This window comes from Cicer arietinum, chromosome 1, assembly GCF_000331145.2.
Source record: "Cicer arietinum cultivar CDC Frontier isolate Library 1 chromosome 1, Cicar.CDCFrontier_v2.0, whole genome shotgun sequence".
In the NCBI taxonomy this organism is placed as follows: Eukaryota; Viridiplantae; Streptophyta; class Magnoliopsida; order Fabales; family Fabaceae; genus Cicer; species Cicer arietinum.
In genome coordinates, this window is record NC_021160.2 from 45149253 (window position 1) to 45176940 (window position 27688).

At 28.3% G+C, this 27688-nt stretch overlaps 3 protein-coding genes across 5 annotated transcripts; 2 read left to right on the plus strand and 1 right to left on the minus strand.

Annotated features, from left to right (window-relative positions):
* The first annotated feature begins 4497 nt into the window (after positions 1 to 4497).
* On the plus strand, positions 4498 to 6438 carry LOC101504111 (transcription factor TCP3-like). The gene has a single exon (XM_004488994.4). The coding sequence runs from the start codon at positions 5090 to 5092 to the stop codon at positions 5993 to 5995; it is 906 nt and encodes a 301-aa protein (XP_004489051.1). The 5' UTR covers positions 4498 to 5089; the 3' UTR covers positions 5996 to 6438.
* Positions 6439 to 8134: 1696 nt separating this feature from the next.
* Positions 8135 to 11439, minus strand: LOC101504422 (protein IQ-DOMAIN 10). Of its 2 annotated transcripts, none has more exons than XM_073365182.1 (6): positions 11289 to 11439; positions 10771 to 10873; positions 10423 to 10593; positions 8998 to 9225; positions 8755 to 8868; positions 8135 to 8690 (listed from the first exon to the last, which is right to left on the minus strand). In XM_073365182.1, exons 2-6 carry the CDS (start codon positions 10843 to 10845, stop codon positions 8400 to 8402), a joined length of 879 nt encoding a protein of 292 aa, XP_073221283.1. In that variant the 5' UTR covers positions 10846 to 10873; positions 11289 to 11439; the 3' UTR covers positions 8135 to 8399. The 2 variants fall into 2 exon arrangements, with proteins under 2 accessions (XP_073221283.1, XP_004489052.1); XM_004488995.4 differs by having other exon boundaries at positions 8135 to 8678; positions 11289 to 11438.
* Positions 11440 to 22368: 10929 nt separating this feature from the next.
* Positions 22369 to 26301, plus strand: LOC101504963 (uncharacterized). 2 transcript variants are annotated; one of them, XM_004488998.4, is made up of 6 exons: positions 22369 to 22508; positions 22822 to 23495; positions 23786 to 23896; positions 24526 to 24689; positions 24938 to 25133; positions 25754 to 26301. In XM_004488998.4, the coding sequence occupies exons 2-6, from the start codon at positions 22833 to 22835 to the stop codon at positions 25934 to 25936; spliced, it is 1317 nt and encodes a 438-aa protein (XP_004489055.1). In that variant the 5' UTR covers positions 22369 to 22508; positions 22822 to 22832; the 3' UTR covers positions 25937 to 26301. The 2 variants fall into 2 exon arrangements, with proteins under 2 accessions (XP_004489055.1, XP_004489054.1); XM_004488997.4 differs by lacking the exon at positions 22369 to 22508 and having other exon boundaries at positions 22679 to 23495.
* The last annotated feature ends 1387 nt before the right edge of the window (positions 26302 to 27688 follow it).

Consider the following 27688-nt stretch of genomic DNA (forward strand, 5'->3'; position numbering starts at 1 on the left):
TAATAATAATAATAATAATAATAATAATAATAATAATAATAATAAAAAAAAATTTTAGTGGGTTCTACTTAGAGAGGGAGTCCACCCAACAAAGACAAATTCTAAAAAAAAGATATTGCACACCTTTCACAATGGAACACGTTTGTTTTTTTTTTTTTTTTTGAAAAAACCTTCAAGAAAATCTTGGAGGACTTGAAAATCAAGAGCTACTTCACTTCAGTGAAGCGTGAAGCATCCATAAACCAATCGATGTGATGAAGTATCCAATAGATTCATCCTTAGAGGTTTCAAATGGAGATTGGATGATGCTATGAAAAATTGGACTAAAGTATACGAAATCAATTTTTGGTGTATTCACCATTATTAATACAAATAAGAAGATAGTGAGTTGAGAAGGACACGTCTAGTATTAATTAGATAATGAAATTGAAAGAAAAAAAAGTATGTATTATATTGAAATTTAAAAGGTCATTTATTTTAAGAGTTTTTTTCAAAATGGGACATTCGTTGAGAGGTAGAAGGAGTAATAACCTATATTAATAAAACAAATGTGAATATTACATAATGATATTACACAATAAAACTTGTTTATAATATTATTAAGGTCGAACTAGAATTGACAAGGTCCGAGTATGACTTATAACCTATCATATGCTCATTTATAAAAGTTAGTTTGATATTTTTTCAAAACCTCACAAGGTTTACATGCTTGTTTAGAAGTCTATTTTCCGATGTTTGTATGAAAGTCTACACTATCAAGTAGTGAATGATATAAGGTTTTGTAAATAAACTAAGAAGTTAATATGTTAATGAACTGAAATTTTATTTTAATATTAATGACATTTTAGAGTATCTAACGGTATATGATATCCTATTTTGATTATATTTTATAATCTCTTTAAATATATTAAAATTGATGTAAGTCAATATGTTTAAATTACATAAAATAATATTAGTATAAATTTATGATTTAATATAAAGTAAAAAACTTAATATTATAATAATAAAATTAATAAAAAATATTTATATTTAATTAAATAAGATGGTATAGTAGACCTAAAAGGTAATTTCAATAGGCTATAACATTTCTTTTTTAGTTAAATACACTTTTGAAAATAATTAATCTGACCTATATATATTATAGTTTGAATATCGTAAATTATACAATAGACTCGTATTAATCGGTTTAACATATTCCCATGTGTAAATATAATGTATAAATATTTAGGGTAGTCCTACTCATCGGCTGTGATGTGAATTACTATTTAAATGATAAAATAATTTCTAGAGTAAATAAATATTTTTTTAGTTATATATATATTGTGTTTTCATTGTCCATTATCACAATCACTATACTTCAAGCAAATAAAAAATTTATAATCATAGAATTCCTCCAAAATATGATGTAGTTCCTCGTATGAATATTTCAAAAGAAATTTGGAACGTTATAGTCAGAGTTATCCGTTTATAATTTGTAAGGGTTATTAATTGCCATAAATTTCTATTTTCTTTGGAGTATTGATGGATAACAAGATTAGAGTTTTTCTTTTTAAATTCTTTTTAATTAGCATAACGTATATACCATGACATTACCTATAAGGGTAGTTGAATGTCAACTTATTAAAAAAAAATTAGGAACTCAAATGTAAACTTTATATTTTGTTTCAATTATAAGCACAATATTGTTTGGCTATAGTCAACTTATTACAAAATTAGAAATTACTAACATTATTCTCACTATTTCTTATGTAGCATGACTCATGGCACTGTTAGGTGTACTTTTTGATCTAGAAGTTTGAAAAAGTAATTTAGGAGGATAAAGTTTGGACTGTTACTAATTTTACTGTAGCAACTAACGCTGGTCTCTTCTTATATCATCTTGGCTTCTCAACTGGAACAGAGTTTTGAGTGCAAAGCTTCTGGTCATGCAGTTAAATTGGACAAATCTAAAAATAATTGATTTTATTTAATTTAACTTTTATAATATTTTCTTACAAAATTTAAAGAGTAAAAAGGTAATATAATTAAAATAATTTTATATTATTGTTGAATCTTATTATTCAATCTAATATAATATATTATATAATTTTTTAATAAAGAGTAGTTATCTAATTATTTAATATTGTGTCAGTTCATTTGTTGATTTTAATCGGGATATAGTAGTATTAAATGTAAAAGAGAAAATAATATTTCTGAGGATGTCGACAAGCATGAAAAACACAAACAAACAATGTTGTTCCAAAAGGGAAGATAAAGGGAGGGCCTTTGAGATGCCATGTACAACAACAAAGTTACTGCCCAGGGAAAAGGAAAAGTAGGTTGGAAGAATTAAATTTAGCCATCCATGATCTGTTGTTTCTTTTAAGCCAAGCAGCAAAGATATATAAAAATAAAAAAGCTGTTAGGCAGTGGTGCCATATAACATGGATCAATCTCTCAGAGGACAATCCCTAGATATATCAGTAAATCTTGCCCGACCACAATCACAAATGAAAGTGTCTCACATAAAAATTTATTTATTTAGTTTTGAATATAAAATAAAAATTAATATATTTAATTTAAATTAAATATATTAATTTTTATTGATTTACTTTCTATTATATTTGAGACTGAAAGAAATAATTTAATCATATCATTGAACTCTTTCTTCTTTGAAGTTATTTTATTCATATATGTGTGTCAAAAAATTTATGTCTAGATATTGTTCGTATATAAGTATTTCTCTAGAGATATATAACCAAAAGGTTCTAACTTCAAGTAATTAGTAACCAGCAAGTAAATATATTTTTGAAATAATAAAAAAAGTAAAATTAAAAATAATAATAATAATAACAATAATAATAATAACAATAACAATAATAACAATAACAATAATAATAATAACAATAACAACAATAACAATAATAATAACAGTAACAGGAGATATATGGTGCTAAGCTACTAATACTAACACAATCTCTATTCACTAAAGCATAAACTGAATAAACTTGTTACCTACCTTTCACAAAGAGTATCATTGTTGTTATTTTAACCTTATAAATGATTATTAAAATAAATACAGAATAATAATAATAATAATAATAATAATAATAATAATAATAATAATAATAATTTTATCAAATTATCTTCATCAATAATTATCATAAATATAAGGTGGAATATATTATTTTGTGAATAATATATAATATTAATTAGAATGTTTTGGATTCGTAAGTTGGAGTTCGATCTCCACTTGTATACCACTAGAAGGAGATAAATATTAATCATTTTGTAAGTGTTAGTGAGTTTTAAAATATTCTCTAACTTGAAATTAGACATCGTCCATTCGCCTTCAATTTTTTTCAAAAAAAATATTAATTAGAATATATATTTGAAAAAAATATCTTATATTAAATATTGAAAATGATATTTATTTTGATTTTTTTTTCCTAAAGTGATATTCAATGCGAGACAAAGTACACTTTTTTATTTTTATTGACATAAATTCAAATATATTCTACATAACTTTAGTAAAATTCTTATAAATTTTAACAAATTAAAATCAGTGTGGTAAAAGTACTATTTTCTCTTTTTTTTTTTTTTTTATCAATTAGTTTAGTGACTAGACTCATACATATTTTGTGTGGAAAAGTGAATAATTTCAAGTTCGAGTATCTGAATATCAATGTCACGCAGCTACGAATTGAATTACACTTACATGCCAATTCACAATTCATTTTTTATAAAAACCTTTTGCATATATAAAAAAACATAATATATTTAATATGTTTATTTTATGTATAAATATATCTAAAATGTCTTTTTTATGTACACTTTATCTGACCTTAATTATAAATAAAAATTTATATCTTAATCATTGTTAAGAATGATATTTAAATATATTTAGTTTTTTTAATTTTATATAAAAAATATATTTACCAACATATCCATAATAATAATGAGTTATTTTCTCATAATATCGAATAATGTAAAGATATTTGGAACCATCACATTAAATGTGAATATATTAATTAATATTTATTTATATTTAAATCTAACTAATATTTTTTAGTTTATGATTGAGGTTAAAATAAATATATAAGGTGGTTCGATGATTTGAAAGAAAAATATAAAAATTGGAGGAGACAACGAATTCAGAGTTCAATTTTTTCTAATAAAAATTAATACCTAATTATATCATTAATTATTTAAAATGAATATTAAATTAAATATATTTCAATTTTTATTTATATCTAAGTCTAAAAATATTATATAAAAAAAATCTAAAAATATTGAAGTTAAAATTTAGAACGAAAATTAAATATATCAACTTTTTATATAGATTTTAAATTAATTCAAGAAGTACAAAATTGAAGACAACTTGTTATCTTTTAACTTCATAAAAAGAATAGAGTAAGTAATAATTAAAATTGGTATAAGATGCATCAATTTTTATTTGTTTATAAATATGATGAGAGGCGAAAAGCATTCGAGATTGAGAAAGGGAAGGGTGAATAAGTGAAACTAAAAAGAAAAGAAAGAGGGAATTTGATTTGAGTTTTGGTGAATGAATGAGTTTTAGATGGGTTGGTGTGGTACTTATGTAAGCAGCTAGCTTAGACAGTAAAATACAACGCAACAGTAGTGATGAAAATCACAGACAAACTTTAACCCTTTTAAATCACTCTTCCCAAAACACCACTGCCAATTCCTCATCCCTATACCCTTCATTCACTTCTCTTGCTTTATAATATCAAATAAAATGACAACTATTTTGCTAGAAGAAGAAGACCCATCCTTCTATCCATTTATCTGGCCAACTGTGTATTAACCTAATCATACTTTCATTTTTCCACTTTGGCATGGAATTACCGAAATTGAATGGAAGAAACTTTTGTAACAAGAACCAACAACACTAGTAGAAGAAGAAGAAGAAAAAAATCACGAAACCAAAAACAGAACAAGTATAAAGTGTCCGAGTCTGGATCCTCTACGGAATCACCATCATCAAAACGCAGTCGTATTAAACTCAACACATGTAGAACAAGTGGAATCAGAAGAAGCAAAAGGAAAGAAACGGCGTCGTTCAGGGGGAGATTATGTGGGAATAATGAGTGGAGAGATAGTGGAGGTTGACGGTGGTCACATTATACGGTCAAGAGGTAGAAAAGACCGTCACAGTAAAGTATGCACCGCCAAAGGCCCAAGAGACCGACGGGTCCGTCTTTCGGCCCACACCGCTATTCAATTCTACGATGTACAAGATCGATTGGGCTATGACCGGCCCAGTAAAGCCCTTGATTGGCTCATTAATAAAGCCAAGCCCGCCATCGATCAACTCGCTCAACTTCCTCCGTGGAAACCTACTCTCCTCACTAAACAACAGCAAAACGACGACGTTCCACAAAACCAAAACGAACACGAGTTTCACTTTCTTCAGAACTTCAATAGCAACAACAACAATTTTCTTCCGTTTGATACTGAAACGACGTCGTCTTCGCCGATTCACTTTCAAAGCTATAGTACTCATGATGACTTGAGGCTCTCGCTTCAACAACATCAGAACCAGCACGTGCATCCGCACGTGCTTTTCGCCGGAAACCTTGATGGAATGGTAGCATGGAATTCCGGTGCTACTATTGATACTGGTAGTAATAATAATAATAATAATCATCATCATGATGATGTTAATTCCGGTGGAGGTTTTGTGTTTCATGCAGCTACACCGTCGCCGGCGGTTTTTCCGGCGGTGATGTATGGTCAGAATCAGTATCTTTCACAGAGGGGACCCCTTCAGTCCAGTAACACTTCTTCAGTTCGTGCTTGGATAGATGCGCCGACGTTTGTTGCCGCTGATCACCGACGTGGTCATGCGGTTGCTATGTCGGGTACCGGATTTGTTTCTGACAGCTTTTCCGGTTTCCGCGTGCCGGCACGAATTGGGGGTGATGAGGAGGAGGAGCATGATGGTTTATCTGACAGACCGTCCTCTGCTTCATCCGATTCTCGCCGTTGAATTTAGCCTATCTTAATATCCTTATCCTTCAATTGCTTGCCTTTGGAGCCCTAATTCTGGAAATCAATTTGGTATGTGATTTTTATTTTGCTTTTTTCGAAGATAATTGATTGATAACTTGCTGTTTTTCTCGTTGTTGGATCGTAATGGCAAGCTGAAGTTGGATTTGGATTTGGTTCGGTTCAATGGTCTATGCTTGGATAATGAAGAAAATCTGGGGTTGAATTTTCAGGTTTTCCAATCTCCAAGTTTGTTATGTTAATTTTCATGTTTAGAGTAACGTGTTTGTTTGTGTATTTAGTTATCTTTGTTGTATTGCTAAGTTTGATGTTGTTTACACTTTGTTACAATTTGTAGTGGCTATGTCTCTTTTGTAATTTATTATCCAGTTTTAGTTTTGTTATGAAAACATGCATCATAGCTAGTTTGCTTGATTTATCTCATATACTTTCCAAGTTAGTGTTAGAGCCAGATGAAGAATGAGTTTTCTCTATGTTGCAAAACAGGGGAAAATCCCAAATAAGCAAACATATGAACTGGTAGTGTATATACTCAAAGTTCAGTTTGGTTGTTATGTCATGTTTCAAATAGTGTAAGAGATAGAGAGAGATGAAAGAAGGTTCTTTTTGTGTGAGAAATTATTGTTTTGTTACTTTTTAGTTTTTTGTACTGTTTTCGATTGGGACCTTTCATCATCCTTCTATTGCTTCCACATACTGCTAAAGAAATTGAAAGATCAATCTACTTCTATAGTTTTATTATGTCTATGATCTATCTCTTTCGTGCTTGAGTTTTGGGAGCATTTAGCTGAGAAGTCGTTGTCTATGAACAGTAGAAACTATTTTACAAAACAGAGTAGTTGCGTGAGAGTTGATTTTGAGCTTGCTATAAGGGAGAATTTCCCAAATTTGGTGTGGTTGGTTTTCTGCTTTTCCCTTCACATGCCATATAAGTAGTATCTCTTTAGCATGTTATGGTGCACGATTGTGACTGAAGAGTTGATTTGGAGTCATAGTCATAGGCTATGGTAGAAAAGGATTTGGGGACCTAGATTCTCTGCTGTAACAAATTCACATAGTCGTTGCAGGTGGTAATTATAACGTTAGATGAAGATCACACATCCCATGTTTCAAAGAAAGTTGGTTCAAACATAAGCTAGGAAAACTAGACTTACTGTTCTGTTTTCCTCCTTAAGTGCACCGACTATGTGAATTTACAGTAATCTGAATATAAATTCAGTATGGTCCAAAGGAAGTTTCAACTTCAGGTTTTGGGAAGTGAATTCTATCATTGGGTTTGTAACCTGATCTTCCCTTTGGGAACTAAAAGATTAGGCATATTTTTTTATTCAAGTTCTCAAGCTTGTCTGTGTTGTTAAATAGAGGCTTTAGCATAATAGAATTTGAACAAATCGCTATTATTCTTCAATACACTATGCAGTACAAAATTTTGTCAAATAGTGGATTTAGTATTGCAAAGCAGAATTTGAAACAACTGCTAGTTTTTGCAATTTGCGATTGATAACACTGAAGTTTGTTGAGGTTTTGAGTAGTGGGGTGGGGATTCTGCAAGTTGCAGTCCATACACGATAACCAAAGAGTTGAGTAGATTAACTCTAGTAGGTAGAGCAAGTGGGGAAAGTGGAAGACATCTGGTATGAGCACAACAAGGCTCAATTATGGAAGAATTTCACTCACATAAGTGCTACCAAAGTGTGATTCTTGTTCATCTGTCTATGGTCCCCTACCCCCCTGGGATTGTAGTAATTGTTTTTTGGGTTGTTTGTTGGTGCTTCTAATCTGTTGATAAATAACACCACTTCAAAAGGTTGAATTGGTCATTGTACAGCACACAATTCTGGGTTACCATATGTGCAGAATGAGGCTATAAATATAATTAATGACAACCTTTCCATAAAGAAGCCAACCATGCCCTGTCTTTATCTGTCTGAAACCATACAATAACTAGAAGATAGTTTGCAAAAGTAGCAAAATCATCTGTACCTACGACACAGATTTATCATGGGAAGCGAAGACATTATTTTTACTGTTTCAATGTTTCTTAAAAACAATTGAAGGGTTTTAGGTGAATAAGATATGACTAGTGTCCTTTATTTTATTTACTTCTTGGCACTTATAATGAAAATATTTGATCTCTAATACTTAATACATTAGCATAAAAATATGAATAACTGCTCCTGAAATGAAGGGAGTAGCAAACCATTCTCAAGTTTCAAACAAAACTACGGATTATGAGCATACAAAAGCAGATAAATGTGAAAGTCTTCTAATGATACACACTACACATCAAATGGTAGATTCTCTCACAAGCCAAAATATGGAAAATAAACCCCAAAAGAAGATTAAGTACCCAAGAGCCATCAAACTTTCTGCCTCAGCAAATTTTAGCCAGTCCTAATGCTGTGTTTCTTTCCTTTCTCAGTCTCCTTCCCATTTGACAGGGCAGCTTTAGCCAAGGGTGATTTGGTTTCGTTGTGGTTCATCTTATCTAACTTGGTTTTCTGCTGCTGGCCATTGAGTTTCTTTGTTTTGGGGGACTGAACTTGAACCCGGACTTCCCAAGGACGTGCTGCAACCCAACGCTCCATCCAGCTCCAACCCCAGCTTTCTTTACCAAGGCTATAAGAAGCCTGTCCAAAATACTGGCTACAGTTTGGCCTCCACTGCAATATCACCTTCACATAAGTGGTCAACATTTGTTTTTTGGAGAAGATAAAGCAAGTAGAACAAGTTACGCACCTGATGAGAGAAAGCGTATGCCATGGCTCGCTCTCGTTTAATTGCTGCTTCTTCTCGCTGATGTATCCTGGAAAGTATCTCTTCCATTGTTTCAGAACCACTGCACCATTCCACCTGAGATACATTTACAAAAAGTCATGTTTTGTTAATATTGAAAGGATATTCAAAATAGTGACCACTAGAATGGTGATAACCAAGACTGCAAAAAGTCTAACTATCACAGACAGATGATGGTAACACTACCTCAAGCTCATTAATCTTAGATTCAAGTTTTAATTGGTTTTCCAATTTCTTTTGCTTAATTGTGGCTTCTGTTATCATACAGACTCTGCGAGCTTTAATTTGATCTTGTATTCTGCTCCATGAATGTATGTAGTTAAGTGTAGTTGATGTTTGCTCTCTGGCCATGTGGTCTTGAATTAAAGCTTCAAATTTCTCTGCTCCCTGTCGATGTTGAAATGTCCTTCTTGCCTGTATAGTAACATATAATGGAGGCAGGGAGTAAGTTCACTCATGTCATTAAGCCAGTGTGAAAATTGCTAAATTTTCGATTAAAAAAACCTCCAATCAACAACATCTCTAAATAGATGGCCATGCATACAAATGGCTGCCATATTTTGTGATATTTAAAACTAAGTTAATTAATCCTTAAAAACAGAATTTGTTGTCAAGCTGCTAAGTATAAAAAACAGATGGGAGAAACAGAAGTTGAAGATAAGGGAAATAATTGCTTTCCAACTGTTATCAGAAAAGGGTGATAACTGCATAACAGATAATATCATCATATCTCTAGGACTTAACCCCCCCTTCCTGTGTCAGATCCGTGCCTGAACTTTATTGCTTGAAGATTGTTTCTTTCTAGTAGTAATAAAATGAAATTGTGAAGACATGAGTGATTCATGTTCTGAAGTCATTATCAAAATATATGACACCTTGCAGGGATACAATATATTCAATATTTAATGTCTTTTTTGAATCAATTCAGTATTTAATGTAAAACAAGACTATCACTTCAAGTGTTTCATTGATAGTGTAGAACTTTCTATTCTATTAATGAATGGAAATATAACCTCATGTCGCTTTGTTTCTTAATGAATTGATGACAGTTGCCATGTCTATGATTGCAAGGAAATATAGAAGGCACCACTCATAGGAAATACAATTTTTGCTTCAGTATATCAAGTAGAAAATGTGACAAGCAAACATTGTATCTTCATAAAGGTTAAGTATTGGTTGGATTATTAAAATGAAACCTTTTAAATGCAAGGATTTGGATTCCCTGTTAAGAAATCGTGCATTTGACGTAGTCACGTGATCTGGACCATTGAATCGTGTGTATATTGCCCATGTTTTGAATTTTGTTTATCAGTTTGAAACACAAAATTGGAACATGAGCTGTTCAATCTTGATCTTTTGGTCTAGATCGACGTTTGCATGATTGTGTGATTAAATGCAATCTAAATCCCTAAATGCATAATACATGTCACTGAGATACATTATGGATTTTGACTTTTAGCTTCCAATAACTTGCTTTAAGTTGCAAATGACAAATTCATCTGCTTGCTCCTTACTATATGCAACATAAAATACAACATTACAAGCACAATAATAGTCAAAATTTTAATAACAATGGCATAAAAAGAGTCCAGCATCACACATATAGTGTACCATAAATGAACGAAATGCATTTTGAATCCGAGTAGCAGCAATATCGTCAATCAACCTCGAGGGAACTGTCCCGTCCAGCATCAAACCTTCATTGGGAGTGCTACTTGACTCTTCATGAGGGCTTTGCTTCCCATTGGAGGATTCATTTGGTATTTCAGCAGTAGAATGTACCTATTCCAAGACTGGTAAGGGAAAAAAAACAGCACTGGATGTTCCAAAGCATAGTAAAAATATTTAACTAATGCTGAAAGAAAATCTAAATTAAAACCAGAGAAATCCTCTCCAAACTCTCTTCATGTTTGCAAAATTTAAAGTTCAAAGATTGAAAAAGATAGAAGAAAAAAAAACCTGTTCTTGTTTGGATTTATCTTCCTTCGGTTTCTTCCTTCTGATTATTATTTTAAACCATTTCTTTGGACCCATTCCTCTTGAGAAACAGCTAAAAACGAACCTGCATAGCAATATTCAAACAATTTGGAGTAATTCTCAAGCATAAACGGACTTGTTATTTTCATAAATAAAAGGTGTATAGAAGATCATAGACTCCATCAAGTAAACAAAAAATAGAAAGACAATTATTTCTATTTCTGTTACAAACTCAATTTGATTTCCACTTATGGACTTAGTTTTTTGGTTATTTAAAATTTAGAATATATGGCAATATTTAGTTTCATAAAAATTCAAATGTGAAATATAAAAAATATATTTATAATATTTAAGACTGCAAAAAATAAAGTGGCACAATAAGATAATCAGAAATCAGTAAATGGAAAAACAAAAATGCATCAAAATCGAAGGAGCTGCAACAATAGGAACCTGAAAGGAAGATGCAAATGAAAAGAAATGAAAAGATAAGGAAGACATACAAAGGGTTTGCTTGAAGAGGATGATTAATGATATGGATAGTAATGGTAAGACGTGCTACATTTTAACACAACACATAAAAAGAAAGAGAACAAAAAATAGAGAGTTCTATAATAGTGGAGTGACAACCCAACCATAGTGAAGTAGATGTTTGATCTCTTGTAGGTTTAGGAGTCTAGAGAAAGGTGAGGTAAGGTAGTAGTAAGCATTCAATATTCATGTTCAATTATGTTTCTGAAAATGATCACTTTTTCCTATGATTTCATCATTGAAACATAAATTAAATGAAACACATACTCTATTAAAAACAATGCTCCAATCAAGAAATAAATATTGTGCTAATATGAAAAAACAAGGGATGAGGATAAAATTAATAAAATACATGAGATTTTTTTTTTACTATCTTATTGGTATAGGCACAAATATCTACTGCAGTTTGATATTGAGTAGTGACTAATGATTGTTGGAAACATAAGGTGTATTCTCCTTTTTCAATTAAATTTTTTATATATAAGAGTTAACGGTTGAACTCTAAATCACTTGTTTAAGCAGTCTAAATTATTTACCACTTAGACAAATCCATTGTTGATATACATACGCATAAATAACAAATTGAATTGAAACTTACTAAAATATTTACAGTTAATTGATTTTATGATGAAATCAATTATAGATATTTTCATATTTTATGCTCTATAGTTCATTCCATAAGCCAAATCTAAAAGGAAAATATGGATGATCAAGAAAGTAACTCATACATTTTATGCAGGAAGTAAATTAATTGTGAAGAAATCTTTTATTTTGATTTTTTAAGCACTTTTTTTTTTCAACATTTTTTTATTTTTTCTCTTGTCCTATTCGTACCATACATCTTTGGGGATGACAATTAGACCCAGACCCAGTGGGTACCCGCGAACAAACCCATAATGGATAGGGTAAAAACCCGCATAATGGATATGGGCATGGGGACGGGTAATTACCCGCAAAATTAAGCTGGTATAGATACGGGTACTATAGTACCCACCCCGCCCCACACCTGCACTTATATAAATATAATATTTATTTATTTATTTATTATATTAGTGTTTAGTTTAGTCAATTGTTTTCTTTTATGTTTTAACATCTATTAATATCATTTGACCATTATAATATTTATAATTGAAAGGTAAACGTTTGCAAACTTTTTAAGAATCTGATTATGATGAATAGGTAAATAATTGTGATTTTATAACTAATAGTTATTGATTGTGACTTTATAATTATTCTTGCAACTTTATATCAATTGTTTTTACAGATGTCGAATAATACTTGCAACTTTATAAAATATTATTATGGATATTTGAATATGTATTGTAACGAGATTTCATTTGAAATATTTTGAGTTATAAAATATTTAGGTTTATAATACTTTATGATTGGATTTAATATATTTGGATAATTTTTAAATTTAATCACAACAATATCATTTATTTATCGATTTTTTTAGTTAAAACGTGGGTAATGGGTACTGGTACGGGCACTTAGAAACCCAGAGGGTAAGGGTACGGGTATTAAAGTTGATACCCAAGAGGGTACGAGCACATGTTTGAGTATTTTTTTAAATCGCGAGTATGAGAACGAGTACTATAGTACCCTACCCATTGTCATCCCTATACATCTTGTACCAAGCACTTAGTAAGTCAACTATTAATCATTTTAAATCTAAGTTGATTCTTTGAAACCTTTAGACTAAAATGTCAATCATATATATATATATATATTTTCTAAAAATGTCAGATAATTTAATTAGAGGTCTTTTATTCTCACGCTATTTCTTTTAATTTAATTTAATTTTTAAAATTTTTTTCTGTTAGATTGAAAATTTATATCATATAGATCATATATGTAAAATTTGACACAAATATAAAATTATTTAATATGTTATTGAGACTTATGAAAATTAATGATATTTACTATTAAATGATTTTATATTTGTGTAATATTTTACATGCGTGATTTATATGATATAAGTTTTAAATTGAAACTTATAATAAATTAAAAATAAAATAAAATTAAAAGAAATAAAGATGATTAAAAATAATTCATATTGAGAGCATTTAAATTCAATTGTTTATGGGTGAAAATTAAGGTGAAGTGAAGGTTTCTCATTTGGACTGTTAACATAAATTATTACACAAGAATTTAGATGATTTAGATTAGGATCACCAAAAAACATAAATAATTAGATTAGGGATGGAAATAGTTCACTTTCCAACGTATACAAGGGATGCTGGAAAATTGGGAATGCTGCTCTTTTAATTTGGAGATGTCCAGAGATGAATCGGTACAAGTACAACGTATATGTATCCTTTCCATTCCACTATATTGGTTTTGAACTTGACTCTAAGCAAGTGGTTGATAGCTTCCACAATCACATAGAGGATGTGTTTGATTTATGTGCGATAATCAAACATTTTAGACACTTATTCTTTGCCAACTTTAACAATTCTAGTGTTGAGTTTATTAGGAGAAAAATAAATGAAGTTGTTCTTAACTTAGCAAAGGTGGCTAAATCACTGGCTAGTTTTTGGATCTTTGTTGAAATTCCAGAGTATATTAAACACACTTGATCATTAATGAAATGGCTTCATCTTGTCTTTGTAAAAACAACCTTATACAAATAGATCTTTTACCAACTAAAAACATCTTTTATTTACATCTATCGGAAAACCCCTTAATAATGATAAATTGATTTTTTTTTTATCAATTTAAATTGATCTATTTAAATAAACATGAATAATATAATTCTTTATTTATTTATTTTGTTATTTAAAATTATGAAAATCAGACTCAATATGTCGTCTATTTATCTGTATTTTAGTCTTGATTGAACTATACAAAAATTAATCTAAAAATAATTTATTTATTTTTATCTAATTCAATTAGACCATAATAAAAATTTAGATGGAAGTTTCTCTTAATTGTTAAAAGGTTTAATTACTCTATATCTCAGTACTATTTATGAATTTTTAGAAAGATTTTTGAACTATAAAAAGTTACAATCAATTCCTTAAATTTAATATAATTTTTATAATTAGATCTTTTTGTCAACTTATTGTTAGTCTACACTGACATATCAATCGACTTGATTTTTATTTTTTTACAAAAAATTTACATTTTATTATTTTAATTATTATTATTTTACAATTATTTCAAAATAATAATTAAATCGCTACTCTAATTTCACCTAAAAAAAGTCTCTACTCTAAAAATCTCGTAGACTAACGGTAAGTTGACGGAGTGACTTAATCGCAGCGGCAAGCCTAATTTCTACGAGGTGACCAACTTTTTATAAAGAAAGTTAGAATATTAAATTTAACTAGTGATAAAAAAATTCATAATAACTTCTACTAATATATACAAAAATGCAAATAAGAGTCAAATTAATCTATAATAAGTAACACTAAACAATATCTTTTTTAATATAAATAATTAAATTATTTGTAATAAATTTATTATCAATTTTATTTATAAGTAATGTTTTGACAAAATATTTTATTTGTAATTGCATCGTAAAAATTGAAAGTATCAAAATAATACAGATAGATATATCCATTAAGTGATAACTTTTTAAACTTTTTTGTTTCTTTTAATTCTTTTTAATAAACTATTCTGAAGTAGCTAAATATATATTATTAGAGTAGCTAAATATAAAACTATACTTGTTGATTCTAAAAAAAACATAAAAACTTGGGGTAGCCAAAACTACTCCATGAACAAAGGTAGTTACGCCCTTGCCTAATTGAAAAAACTATATTAGTTTAAAGACTTGATTACAATTTTTTTTAGTTCAATGACCTATTTAAAAATTTGTCAAATAATTCATATAGTTGCAGAGTAATTAGACATTTTTCTAATAATAAGTTGAGGTGTAAATTATTGAACTATAAAATTTAATGATAAATGAAAATTGTTGGTGTTAAATGTGAGCTAGAAGTATTATATTAGTTGAAAAAGTGAAAGTTGAGCGATATATGTTGGAGATGGTTCGTATATTCACTATCTTAAGATTTTTGGTAAAAATATCTTGTTCAACTCACTTGGATAATTGCTCTTAGTGTAATGTGATAATCTCCCAAACCACCTCTTAACCCACAAAAGTTATAAATTAATTGTATTTTGAAGAGACACATTTATACATATAAAGGTCTAAAAAATGTAAGTTTCATATGTAATTTAATATCTCCATTAATAATTGCACTCAATTTTCTTATAATTCAAAAAACACATTGAAATCTCTTTTTTAGGGACACATTGAAATCTTGGAACAACACCGTTCCATTTTCTAATACTAATAGTTCAAAATCGACACTTGTATTTTAATTTGATCCATATTCATGTGTAATTCAAAAAACATACACAAATTATGGAATAACACTAACTCAATGTTCGATGAATGTATCAGCTCGACTGAACTCAATTTTCAATATGAACCAATTAAACTAGATAAAAAAAACATTCAATCTTCTAATACTAATAGTTAAAAAAAATAAAAAAATAAAAACAAAAAAAACACTTGCATTTTAGTTTGATCCATCTTCATGTATAATTCAAAAAACATACACAGATCTTGAAATAACACTAACCCAATGTTCGATAGATAAATCAGTTGGTCGACTCAACTCAATTTTCAATATAAACCAATTGAGTCTAATCTATTTTGAGATAACAAAAATATATTATATCATTTATATATTTATTTAAATAGATTAATTTGTTCGGATTAAGAGATTTTCTAATAGACGTAAAAAAAATGTTTTATATTTTATTGAAATACATTAGTAGTTACACTCAATTTTCGTATATGAAGAGCGATCAAATTGTACTCAATCAGTTACACTAATAGTTACACTTATTTAATAATATCAAATCGAACAAAGAATATAAGCTATTTCATACTCGTTTAATATATAAAAAGAAAATTTTTACATTCAATAATTTATATATTTATTGATAGAGATTTTAACATAATAAAAATTATTATTTTAAAAAATAATTATATCTCTCTGAAAATAATTTAATGAAAAGTTACTCAAAGCAGATTCACATTTTTAGCATTTTTTAAAATTTTATCATTCTGAAAACTTTGTAGTAAAATTTAAATAAATTTTTATAATAAGTTATTTAAATCAATTTTTTATATAGTAATTTTTGAAAAAATTTCTGTTTTAAAAAAGTTATAAAAAAAAAAACCATAACAATCGGTTATATTTTACCTTTTCTTCTTTAGCTCTACTTTTTCTTCATCCTAAAAGAGAGATGATTTTGGATATTTTTTGATTTAAAGTCACCTCTTTAGTTAGTTAGTTTTTCTTTATCATTTAATTCAAATATGTGATTTTCATATCGATCTATTTTTATTTTTTTGTTTAATTTTTCGTTTTGGTGCAGTTTTTTTTCATCTTATTACAATGTTTATTTCGTTCAAATTATTAAATTAATTTTAATTCGGTGATTCAATAACTTTAGCGTTATAAACGTAACAAATCTAAATATTTAAATATTTCAGTCACTTTATTTTTATCAAATTAGTAGATATTTTTGTATTTTATATTATTAGCATAGATATGTGAACTTATTTACAGATTTATTCTTTTTAATTTTATTGAATTTGCATTATTTTCAATTGATGTTATTTTTTTTTAATTTAAAAGGAGAACATCCTTTATATGTCTAGTAAAAATAAAACTTACTTAATTTTTTTTTTTTTACAATGTGGATGCATAGTCACACGCACACAAGCATCACATATCTAATTCTAATAGGGTGCAATATATGGTAGGTACAAAATCCAACCAAACATAACTAATGAATATGAAAATTAAGGTAACGAATCTTATCACATAGATAGATTGGTGATAAACCATCCTTATTGTGTATCTAACAAAATCTTAAGCTCCTTACACAAAAGACAAAATGTTTGTGTCATATACTCTTACTCATATTAATATATGGTGCCAATACTTTCCCCATATTCGTGGTGAGTGTTTCTTTGCTCATCACAGAATCTCTTATGCAAATTGCATCGATTTTTAAGTAGCAATAACCTCATGATTTATTATTTTTTTTTAAAACTTTTTTTTAATACACTTCTGTTTAATAATATGTAATTTATTTGATAATTTCACATATATTAAAAAATATAAATAAAAGAAAAAATATATATTTACTAAATTATTTTTTATTAGATTAAATTATTCTTATTAAATATTGGTATATTCATCGTTATTGTAAATATAAAGTAAAAATATTAATTTAAAAATGATGTAAGTAATATTAATTAAATGAAATAATTTAAAAGAAAATAAAAAACTTACATTGAAAATTGAAAGGTCGTTACTTTTGAATATTTTTTTTATAAATATATTACTCCTTATAAAATATAAAATAAAAAGGTTAAGATATCTTTCCTCCCATACAATCAGATTTTAAAGCTAATATGGTGTATATTACACACATTTATAATGACCTCTCACCTCTCAACTTGTTTTCTGCACAACTTTCGCTTTCTTTCCTATGCATGGTATCTAAAGTTTTCTAAAATTAAGAAATAGAGACAGTTGATTGGTCACCCTTATCTAAAGCACATAGTCAGGGACACCTATTTGAATGACCCAAGTAACCAATTTTCAGGCCTTTACCCTCATTTGAGTAAAAAAAAGGGTCTCAATTTTCCCTCAATTTTTTAAATAAATAAATTGGGTTTCAATTCATTGTTTTTTTTTTTTTTTTTTTTTTTTTTTTTTTTTTTTTTTTTTTTAAGTTTAGGTGAATTGTATCAATCATACTTATTGAGGGCTAAGAATTTTAATATGATTTTAGTAAAATTACTGATCAATTTTATCTTTGTCGAGGTAATATTAATTTTATATTTTTTATTTTATTTTAACTTTTAAAAAAAGTAGAATATAAACTTTTTTATTAAATAAGAAAATAATTTTAGAGGCTTGAGATGATTCTCTTAGTAGCCTTACGTACTTTTGAATCGATCTTAATTGCATAATGCTATTATCAATCTTCTAATCTAAATTAACGACATAGATTATTTTATATGTATAACTCTGTGATATAATTACAATAATGAATCTAATTCCCAACAAGGGGCTAACATAGATTCTATGACTACAAAAAAAACCCTTATAAAAAATTTATTTACATATTATCTATTAACAAACACATTTCATCTAAAATTCTTGTGAGATATGAGTCGATTTCTAATTAAAAAAACCCTTACAAATAGTTTATTTATATATTATCTATCTACAAATACATTTGACCTAAATCTCTTATGAAATAAGAGTCACAGTTTCACTGATTAAATAATCTTAGTTGAAGAAAAATTAATCAATCCAACGCAACAAAAGAAAAATAAAAAAGGCCAAATTTGATAACATAAAAATCGTAAGTGTCTTATTATAAAAAATTAATGTATGAAAGACAATATGCCACATGCCTAACGTGTGTTTTACCAAATTAAGAATGTTGCTGATCTCATTTGTCAAAATAGAAAATGTGAATGACACACTATATTTGATTCTCACAAAATATTATGGGAACAAGCGGAACCTCAAAATTAAATTAAGGGACTAAAAAGATGGTTAAATTTTTCCTATTTTATATTTTACTGTTCATCTTTCACACACTAGATTTTGGATTCTCCATATACCCTCATCTCCATCATGTTTTCTGATAGACAATTTGTGCTCTGAAAAATGTGACAAGTTTTCTACAAAAATTCGAAAAACTTGAGGCAATTTTTAAGAACATATAACTATTTCGAAAAACATGCCACAAGTTTCTTAAAACTTTATTATTATTATTATTTGAAAAATAATATATTTATTATTTTTAATTTTTAATAGATAAATAAACTATTGCTTAAAACTCTATTGCTTCAATGTCATCATTATGTGTTTTGATTCGTAAAACTAAAGATTTTATTATGTTTAGGTCTTTTAAAGACAATGAAAAATCTAGATAACATTCGAACTAAATCGGTCCTTGACATAAACTAGATTCAATTGTATTTATTATTGAATCTTGAAAGTTCAAGAACCTTACATCTCGTAAGACACAAATGATTGATGTGTTTAATCCTTCCCTAGTTAAAGGTTTGATGCTAACCTGAACAAGACCGATGGGTATGAAATTATAATTCTTGTTCCAGTGCTATTGTAAAGTTTTTTGAGAGAGAAGATGTATGGTTTCAAAAGGGTTTGATAATGGAACATCTCTTTCTTGTGTTGTGATTATGAAATCGATTTTGAAAAGATATTTGAAAAAACCAGATTCATAAACCTGATCTTTTTTAATTTTTTGGATTTGTCAATTATTGATGGATTTTTGGAAATCTTCAATAGTAATTTCTTCACTATTGATATGTTTCTTTTGTCAAGAGGAGTTTTGGGTAGAAGAACTTGAAAAATAAGAAGTTCTAAGAATAAGTTACTCATATTTAAAAAAAATTCTTTTTAACTTGAAAAAACTTTCAAATGATTCACGGGTCTAAACGCCTGTTTCGTCGGCTCAACATGAGACTTACCATCCAGAACCTATCATTTTTTAAATTAAACTGTCAAAGTTTTAAATACGTTTAACCAATTTTATATAATTACAGAACCTATCATTTTTTAAATTAAATTGTCAAAGTTTTAAATACGTTTAACCAATTTTATATAATTACAACCCCAAGTTTGATACCATAAACTTCTTGGATTCAGGGTGCATACCAAATATGTTTCACTTCCTAGTTTAATTTTATGTATTAATTTTAACTAATATATATATAATAATTTTTTAAAAAATTTTTATATTTCATTTAAACTATTTTATTTAGAATTTTATTCTTTCTTGCCAATTAATTAACTACGTTTTTAATAATTATATAAAAAGTTATTTTTTTTAATTATTTTTATTGCTAAAAGTTGATAAATGGGTATATTAGTATTTGTCTAAATACTAGCAATAAGAATAATAATATATACTAATATATAAAACGATACCAATTTTTGATGTTGGTTTTTTTTCAATTTTACCTTATATTTTATTTATAATTTATCATTCTTTACATAGTTAAATATTTTTTTTCTTCTTACACTTAAATATAAAGGAGATACTATATTTTGGTGTGAACATTTTTTCTTCTAAGTTTTTCTTTTATTTAAATTATTTTATTAATGAAATTGTCTTTAATTTGTCCAATCAAACAAAAAAAAAAAAGGAAAAAGAAACACTAGAGAACGAAAAAAGAAAATCATGAACTATAACACTAGTAATAATGATGAGTATAGATATGTTTTGAGATGTCCATAATACCTAGCTCAAGTGATCATAACTGCATTATTTGACTTAAATTTTTTATACTTACTCAAGTTCAAATTCAAGATCTCCTTTTTATAGTGTGAATTTTCATGTGGTACTTACCATTCCTTCCATAGACAAAAGTAATTAAAAAAAAAAAGGTATGTCTCGTGATTAGATTTTTCATTCACGCAATCATAGATTATGACCATGAGATGCTAATCAAATAACTTGTATTGTGAAAAATATATTTTAATTTGACTTAGTATAATTAGAATACGAACAATAAAGTCATCATTCAACTTATGAGATTCTTTAATTGCGAGCATTTTCTCCCCTGTTCTTCTGCTAAAATTAAATGAAATTAGTCTTTTTGTTAGTTTTTCAGGATATCATCATACACGCAACACTAAAGACTAAACTCTTTTGAAGATCATAAACACATTCAAGAATTACTTCTCTCATATAATAAATTCTCAAACAAATTAACATATGGACACTACAATCTTCATTCGACGCAACTTACTTTTTCTTCCTTTTCTCCCAATTAAATTAAATGGAAAATAATGTCTTTATCAGTTTTTCATAATATAATCGGTACACAACTTTAGACTAATTTTATCTCAAAAATACATTTAAGAGTTACTTCTCTCAAATAATAAATTTCATATACAAGAGTCATTGATGATACTCAAAGAATCCATTATCGGCCTAACACTCAAACCAAACTAACAATTTAGTTAAATGAAAGCAATGTGTTGTTGAAGGAAGCCAAACAAAAAGTCACATGCATGACTGTGTGGTGGGTCATCATCATAAAAGATATTAATTTATTTATATTTTCAATGTAAAACTTTACAACCAATTAAAATATAATAAATATTTATTTATAAAGATATTTTAACAATTAATTTAGGCTAAATTACATTTGTGGTTCTTTAACTTAATTTCAGGTAACGTTTTAGTCTTTTATCTTTTTTTTTTTCGACTTGGTCCTTTATTCCTAAAAATATCAAATAAAGTATGAAAATATGAGTTTATTTGAAGATTTGCGTTACGAATTTGATGAAATTTGTATTATATTGAAGAATATAATTAATTTTATGAGTTTTGATTGAATTTTTTTTTGAATTTTTGTATAAAAAAGGATATCATTGTTGAAATTTTAAAATATAAAATATCAAATTGTCACTTAAAATTAAAATAAAGGACCAAGTCGGAAAAAAAAAAGATAAAGGACTAAAACGTTATTAATTAAAGGACACAAATGTAATTTAGCCATTAATTTAAATAAAAAACGTTAAATAATTTGATTAAATATATGTGTAAAATAATTTATTCTTTGATATATAAAAATTAAATTAGATCATAAACAGGGTTTTTCAAAAAAGTAAATAAATAAAAAATTGTCACCAGAAGTGGAGCCCACAGTTGGGCCCCAGGACGCAACCAAGGTCCACTCCCTGAATTGATATGAAACAAACAACCTAAGATGACACTTTCTTAGTTCAACCAAAACTGTCTCTTAGCTACTTTTAGAACTAAAAAAAAAAAAAAAAATTGATTTGGAGAGAGAGAAACCTAATCTAGCATAACACTTTACAACTACATCTTGGGTTTCAGTGTTAGAGAGAGAAAATAAAAGAGAGTGAGTATAGGAACAAAATGAGGAGAGTGGAGCGAGGATTTGGCCAATAATTAAGCGAATATTACTATCATTTATACTTGCTTTAGATTTGCATGGTTTTGAGTTTTTTAAAATATTAATTATTATTTTGATATATATCAGACAAGAACTTGATTTCAGATAAATCCGTGAGATCTTTCAGATTCTCTCTCTCTTCTCCACTGCTCAATTGTTGCCTGGCCTTTTGGATTTTTAGGTAAATTTGAATGACCCTTTTAGATTTATTTTTTTGTTTTTCAATAAACGACCCTTCTAGATTTTACTCTCAGATACTCTTCCGAATTATAGGTTTTTATTAGATATGGAACTAAAATAAATTTGAGTCTCAATCTCTCTTTTATAATTAAAAGGGTATCTGAATTTTGCTTAAAAATTTGATTTTTCAAAAGGGTTTTGTATTTTTGCTTCAGTGGTGGCAGCTATGAAAGCCATAAGGTCATAGTTTGGTGTATACACTTGTTTCTCTGTTTTTTTTTTTTTTTGCCCTTATTTTTGTTTTCCAATGGAAGATGACACAAGAATGGCTAAAGAGCAAGAAGATAATCAATCAAGAAATAATTGTATGAATGGTAGATCTTCTTCTAAGAAATCAAAACAGAAGAAGGTTCCTCAGAGAGGACTTGGTGTTGCACAGCTTGAAAAAATACTTGAAGAACAACACATGAAAGATGGTGTTGTGAATTTACCTTCACAAAATTCTATATCATCTTCATCAACATCAATATCATCACCAACTATATCCTCTTTTTTGCCTCTTCCAATTAACAATTTTAATCACTCTACTTCATCATCATCAACATCAATATCCAATTATTTGCCTCTTCCAGTTAACAATTTTAATCCCATGAACCAAAATTCTTCAACAACCCTTTTGCCTTGTGTGCCATCATTAGGTGAGTTTAGATCTTCAATGTCACTTCAACAACATATGGATGGTAAAGTTCCTAGTACTGTTTCATTGAATAAAAATAATGGTGTTTTTGAGGCTGGTAATTGGTCTAATGTTCCTGTTCCTAAGTTGTGGAACACTCATCATGAGTTGGATTTTGAGAAGGAAAATTTTGGAATTGAAAAAGGGTTACCCTTTCTTCCAAGTTTGCCTTTTGAATCTAATCCCATCTGGCCTGTGCCTAATTGGGTTCAAAGAACACCACAATTTCATCATCAACCTTCTCCACAAGTGGTAAGATACTTTTTTTTCTTTTCAAGTGATGGTTTTTATAGGTTCAATTATTATGATATGGTTTATATTTGGTATTTTTGTATCATAGATCAAACCCGTCGTAACATTCTATCAAATATCATATAGCATATCTCTCAGTTCAGATATGCTATATAATAGAACGCTATGACATTAATTGGTCTATGTAGCCAACCCTACTTGGTGGGTTAAGACTTGATTGTTGTTATTTTTTGTGTCATTATATAACAATTGAATATGAAAAGGAAAATTTTGGTATGTGAGATATGTAGGTGAATAACTCATCAGGAAATTCATCCACATCTGTGCCTCATTTGTCCACAGAGCCCCCTTCAAACCAAAATTCTAGTAGCAATATGCTTGCGGCGAGGCCGACGGAGAAGGTATATAATTTTGATTTTGCAAGATGTGATCTCAATGTAATTCACAATTCATCTGCACAGTTTTGTTTTGATCTGAATGTATAGTATAAATCAAGGTTTTTTAGATCAAGGTTGTGTCGCAATCTTCGATATTACTGGAAATTGCGGTCAAGCACGGCTGATGCAACCATAATTGCGTCCACTGTACGGCTGTGGAGTCATCGAAAACATTGACACCACGTCGAAAATCACCATCATTGACCGCTTTTTAAAACCTTGATATGCATATCAAAATTTTAGCTGTTTAATTGGAAGGTAGTTTCTAATAATTGCAATACTAATTTCCTCATTTATTACCTATATGACCAATGTTGTCAGATAGCAGTATCACATAGCGAAATTCGAACAAATCACTACTATTGTGTGATATGCCATTTAGTACAAAGTATTGTCACATAGCGAAATTTGACTGAATTTTTGTGCTTGTTTTGATAAAATGGTCACATCTTTTCTTCTTTTCTTTTTTGACAGGTTTACAATGAATTCATTAAAATCTTGATGTCATACAATTTGAGAGAAGATACTTTTTCTCATTTGTTTTTCTAAAAAGTTTATGAAATTTAATATAGGGTGTTTGAAACATTGTGCAGATGATGACTGACGTGAAAAGGTCATACCCTTTCTCCCTGGAATTTTCACAAGCTCCTGCTTTGAATTATATAATGCCTCCCTATGCTGAAATAAGTACAAATCCAAGAACTTCATGTGAAAGTGAAAGTGGATTTCATTTTGATGCTGCCAATTCAACTTCAAGGTTGTTTTTCAGTTATAATAGTGTATGTTTGGTTTCCCATTTGAATTGAAAAAAATCACGTTAAGTCACTGTAATTTGACAGAAACTACACTTTGTATCTTTTGTAAAATTATCGGTAGTTCACCGTAATTTTTTCAAATTTACTGTGAAACTAAACATGCACAACCATTTAAGCACTTTTGTTGTTGTAGTTCTATGTTGTAACTCTTGTTGTCTTTTCATACAATGTGTTTTTGAATCATATGCAGAGAATCTCAATCATGTTCAGCATCCAACTCTTATCCAAACTCAAAGAAAAGAAATAAAGGGATTAAAGATTTGGATGGAAATTTCCTCACTTTGGCTACTCCATCTCCTATTTCATGTCCACCTTCACAGTTGAACTCTTCAAAGCCACTGGCATTTAACAACCAAGAATGCCCTGAATTGGAATCTCCTCATCAGGTTTGTGCAACACTCATTAGCTAAAATAGAGATTATTTTCAATTCTCAAAATAAATGTATAGTTTCATTTAGTTTCTACACTATCATTTTCTCACCTATTTCATCTTTGAACTATAGAAATATAAATCAATTAATTCATAAACTATTATTAATCTGTCAAGTTAATCCTTTAATTGGTTTAAAAATAGGAGAGAAAATAATAGTTTTGATGAACAAACTTAATGAATTAAAAATAGTTTAAAGACTACTTATTATATTTTTATATTTTAGAAACCAAATGGAAGAGAGAGTGATAATCAAGGGATCAAATTGATGGTTTATTTATTTCATTACTCAAGTTGTTTTAGGTGTATGAAGGTCTAATTATATTGTCATTTCTAGAATGTGTTTCTATAGTTCTCCTTCAAAATATTTTTTGAATGAATTCATATAGGAGGTTTTGATCAAACAAAGAAAAATAAACATCTACAAAAAAAGTCGGGTCTGATCACTCGTTTTCCCTTTTAACTCTCAAACAAAACCTTAAAGTAAACGTTCGAAAAAAAAGATTTTTTTTGGTGCCCTCTTAGACACCCCTCCAAATTTTGCTAATATTATCATTGTTAATTTGATTTGATAAGGTAAAGGAAAAGACAGAAGATCAACACCCTACTCCACAAGGGTACAGAGTATTCAAACAACAAAAGCAACCTTTGTACAGCTTCATTCCAGCAGCAAAGGAGACACAAATTGGACAAACAACATCCAGAATTCAGAATGGTCATGAAGTTGGAGAAATTATTGATCTCAATTTGAAGCTATAAATATATATATATGGTCAAACTTTAAGTCCAGCTATGAAACTTTGATATTATTCATCTTTGGTTTTTCATTTTGCAATTGATACATATTCCTAAATCTACACATGGAGAGTTGAGTATGATAAACATAACTAGAAATCCTTTTAACATGTGGGAAAATAGAAGGACAAATGTTGATTTGTTTGTTTGAGTTGATACTTGGTAATGACTATGATGAGCCCAAACTCTAATGGTGTGTCATTGGGGCTATGGTTTTTTTTTTGTTTGGTTAGTGTATGTTTGATATTAAGTAGTTTTTGTAAAATTGTGCACCTGCAATAGTAACAAATCTTCTGTGATACTAAATATATATTTATTTTGTTGTTGTATCATTTCCGATAAATAGATATTATATTCTTTAAAATTGTAAGAGTGGTCAATTTAGTTTCTCAAATTTTAGAAATAGTAAAATAGTTCTTTAAATTATAAAATATCAATCAATTTATTTCTTGTATCAAGATATTTCTATGGTAAACATCCATGAAAGCTAGTAAAAAGATGCACCATATTAATTTTTATAGTCTTTTGTTCTATCAAAACAAACATATAGAACATTTAAAATTGTGGTAAAAAATTTGAAATAAATGAATAAGTTGTTTGATATTTTTTAATTAAATAGACTAAATTACTATTTCCTAAATCTTAAAGACTAAATTGATTGACACTTACAATTTTAATTTTAATTTTAAGAACTAAAATATCTATTTAATTGTTTTCTGTCTAGTGGTTTGTAGGGTTGTTTGATGGGGCAAGAAGTGGAGTTAGGGTGTTCAGTGGTAAGGGCAAAACCTAATCAATATGCAATCCAAACCAATATGCCATGTTTAGGTTGGACACTTCTCTTATTTAGGCTAAAATCTGAATCAACCTATTGAAATCTGAACAAGTTCAGTTAGGACAATGAACCTAGAAATCTAGAAACGTGAATCTTCATGCCCTGAACAAGTTGCCCTTTATTAATTTGAGACTTGGTTATTTAAGATTTGGTTAAATAAGAAATATTTATTTGCTCACAAATATAAATAAACAGTGTTTGAACACACTCAAACAAATATATATCATTTAATTATTTCAAATACACAACATTTAGTTATTTTATTTTAATTATTTTATCTTTTATCTTTATTTATTTGTGTGAATATTTCTTTTAAGAAATCATAAGACTCCACACATTTATGTTATTCAATCAATGTAACCTAAACCAGTATGTTATATATTTGTTTGGATTTTATCTCATAAATGTATAAATTCAATTCAATCAAAGTAGTCCACAAACACCCCCAAGTGGAGTGGTAACAACAAGCTTATGCATGTGGGTTGTGGAGGAATCTGAATGTTCTATGTCATCTCTTTGTTTTCGTGGGTCCCAAAATCTGATATCGGTTCTAAAACAAAAATGTTTGAAGGAAATCTCTTTGGTGTATGCATCTAAGAGTATTTGAGAGGAGATAAAAGAAAGTGAAGTAACACATATGATATGTTAGATTAGGTGATAAAAAGAGAGATAGATATAAAATGGAATGTTAATCGGGTGTTAGGGAATATGAAGTATATTTGTATCATTATTGGTCTTAAAATAATTGACAAAAGTTGTCAAAATAAAGAAATTGAAAGAAGAATGGTGAGATTTTTACTATCCAATATCATATGTGTTAATCATTATCTGTGTTATTTGAACACATTAACATCGATACAGTATTTTGATATTGTATAATA

What these genes read in the sequence shown, in the direction of transcription:
- LOC101504111 (XM_004488994.4), top strand. Translation starts at nt 5,090, where the DNA reads ATGAGTGGAGAGATAGTGGAGGTTGACGGTGGTCACATTATACGGTCA.
- LOC101504422 (XM_073365182.1), bottom strand. Translation starts at nt 10,845, where the DNA reads ATGGGTCCAAAGAAATGGTTTAAAATAATAATCAGAAGGAAGAAACCG. An exon ending in CTAAGATTAATGAGCTTGAG is followed by an intron (nt 8,869 to 8,997) that starts GTAGTGTTACCA and finishes AATGTATCTCAG; the next exon opens with GTGGAATGGTGCAGTGGTTC. An exon ending in CATACGCTTTCTCTCATCAG is followed by an intron (nt 8,691 to 8,754) that starts GTGCGTAACTTG and finishes ACTTATGTGAAG; the next exon opens with GTGATATTGCAGTGGAGGCC.
- LOC101504963 (XM_004488997.4), top strand. Translation starts at nt 22,815, where the DNA reads ATGGAAGATGACACAAGAATGGCTAAAGAGCAAGAAGATAATCAATCA. An exon ending in CGGCGAGGCCGACGGAGAAG is followed by an intron (nt 23,897 to 24,525) that starts GTATATAATTTT and finishes AACATTGTGCAG; the next exon opens with ATGATGACTGACGTGAAAAG. An exon ending in AATTGGAATCTCCTCATCAG is followed by an intron (nt 25,134 to 25,753) that starts GTTTGTGCAACA and finishes TGATTTGATAAG; the next exon opens with GTAAAGGAAAAGACAGAAGA.